The sequence below is a fragment of the Nipponia nippon genome, unplaced genomic scaffold, assembly GCF_047370975.1.
Source record: "Nipponia nippon isolate SJK-2023a ecotype South Korea unplaced genomic scaffold, ASM4737097v1 scaffold_78, whole genome shotgun sequence".
Taxonomy (NCBI): Eukaryota; Metazoa; Chordata; class Aves; order Pelecaniformes; family Threskiornithidae; genus Nipponia; species Nipponia nippon.
The window spans coordinates 63,744-66,074 of NW_028262400.1; the positions used below are offsets into that span (position 1 = coordinate 63,744).

Below are 2,331 nucleotides of genomic sequence, written 5' to 3' on the forward strand. Positions count from 1 at the left end.
CTATCCTCTCCTCTCCTCACCCCTCCAAATTCATTTCCAGAGAGTCTGGTATATGCCATCAGTCCTGTCATACATGAAGAAACCTGGGGAGAGAATGGGAGCTCATGGGCCATCTCCCCTGCCATTGGATATTAAGAAGAGAGCTTTTAAATCCAGAGCGTTTGGTCCAGTGGAACTCAGTGCCACCCTGAACTTAACTGCCAAAATACTGAGAACAAAAGGAGAACAGACTCTTTAAAAGACCAATTCCTTGGACATATTCTTTGCAGCACCTGTGGAGGAAGAGCCCAGCCTTCAGGCACTGGACCTGGGAGATTCCATTTATTGAAGAACTGCTATTGGCCATGCCACATCTGGCACAGTGTTGTGCAAGCGCCATATACGAGGGGATCAAGCCTCAAGACAAGTAGTATAAGCCTAGAAAATTACCCATAACCAGGATTACCACAAGAGAAAAAAGCAAACATGGCCTAAGAAAAAGTGAGAAATGGGAAATGCGCAGAGAAGGGAAGGCAGGTTATTCTCAATGAAACAGCGGCCATTGCGTCAGTTTCCATAGGGCATCCCTGAGCTCCTGGTTCCTCATGCTGTAGATGAGGGGGTTCACTGCTGGAGGCACCACTGAGTACAAAACAGAAACCACGAGATCTAGAAATATGGAGGACACTGAGGGGGGCTTCAAGTAGGCAAACATTACAGTGCTGACAAACAGGGAGACCACGGCCAGGTGAGGGAGGCACGTGGAAAAGGCTTTGTGCCGTCCCTGCTCAGAGGGGATCCTCAGCACGGCCCTGAAGATCTGCACATAGGAAACCACAAGGAAAACAAAACACCCAAAAAATAAACAGGCACTAATCACAATAAGGCCCACTTCCCTGAGGTAGGCACCTGAGCAGGAGAGCTTGAGGATCTGGGGGATTTCACAGAAGAACTGGTCCAGGACATTGCCTTGGCAGAGGGGTAAGGAAAATGTATTGGCAGTGTGCAGGAGAGAGTTGAGAAACCCAGTGCCCCAGGCAGCTGCTGCCATGTGGACACAAGCTCTGCTGCCCAGCAGGGTCCCGTAGTGCAGGGGTTTGCAGATGGCCACGTAGCGGTCGTAGGCCATGACAGTGAGAAGAAAATACTCTCCTCCAACGAAGAAGAGAAAGAAAAAGAGCTGTGCAGCACATCCCAGGCAGGAGATGGCCCTGGTGTCCCACAGGGAGTTCTCTAGGGCTTTGGGGAGAGTGGTGGAGATGAAACCAAGGTCGATGAGGGAGAGGTTGAGGAGGAAGAAGTACATGGGGGTGTGGAGGCGGTGGTCGCAGGCTATGGCGGTGATGATGAGGCCGTTGCCCAGGAGGGCAGCCAGGTAGATGGCCAGGAAGAGCCAGAAAGTCAGGAGCTGCAGCTCCCGCGTGTCTGCGAATGCCAGGAGGAGGAACTCGTTCGTGGAGCTGCCATTGGACATCTGCTGCTTCTGGGCATGGAAACTGCCAAAGAGAGAAAATAAAAAAATTCAGAGAAGCTTCTCTGAGCCAAATTTCATTCATTCATTGTGAAATACCTAAGGGTGCTTTTCTTCCCTCGGGGGGGGGATGTTATGCAGCTCCAAGGCTTCAGCTCTGGTTTGTGCTGGCTGAGTGTGCTGTGCAGAGCTGTGCCCTCTCCCCAGGGGCTCCGGAAGGGTCAGCCCTGCTTTCCAGCAAGGACCCATGGAGGCAGCAACAGCCCAGGGTGTTTGGAGGGAGGCTTCCTGGGGAGGAGTTCCCTGTGCTGCACTAGAGCGGAGGGCAAAAAGCCCAGAAGGACGCTTTCTTCCCCAGAGGAAGGTGGGAGATGAGGCGCAGCAAACGTGTGTCGGTACACTGTGTTTTAGTATTCAGACACCCTCATCCCACTTGGGAAATGGTCTTGGAAGGGGTCACATTCCCCCGTTGCCCCGTTGCTCTCAGTGCAAACCTGCGTCAGTGCTCCCATGCAGGAGGGCTGCTCTGTCCATCAGCCTGGTGCCCAGTTGCTCTGGGCTTGCACTGCTCTCAGCTGCAGGACGACTGCACCCAGAGGTTGCTCTGCAAAAGACACCGGAGTGTCCTGGGAGCAGAGGGGTCCTGTTCCAGGTGCAGAGTTCAAAACACCTCTCCTTTCCAGCACAGCTCTGCGGAGTATGAGGAAGAGCACAGGGCAAGGATGCTGATTGGCATGGGCAGATCGGGTGCTCTCAGACATCTCCAAGGTCCTACAGGAGAGCTCTGCCCTTCTGGAGAGATGCTCACAGCCCCACAGGACTCCCTGTCCAGCATAATCAGGTGTCTTAAGGTGCTGTCTGCTAAGGGAAGCAGTGCCTCA

General features: G+C 53.4%; 1 protein-coding gene across 1 annotated transcript; it reads right to left on the reverse strand.

Annotated features, from left to right (window-relative positions):
- Positions 1-523: 523 nt before the first annotated feature.
- On the reverse strand, positions 524-1,453 carry LOC148050632 (olfactory receptor 14J1-like). Its single transcript, XM_087741145.1, has one exon. The coding sequence runs from the start codon at positions 1,451-1,453 to the stop codon at positions 524-526; it is 930 nt and encodes a 309-aa protein (XP_087597271.1).
- Between the last annotated feature and the right edge of the window lie 878 nt (positions 1,454-2,331).

Coding starts and splice junctions, on each gene's coding strand:
- LOC148050632 (XM_087741145.1), bottom strand. CDS start 1,453: ATGTCCAATGGCAGCTCCACGAACGAGTTCCTCCTCCTGGCATTCGCA.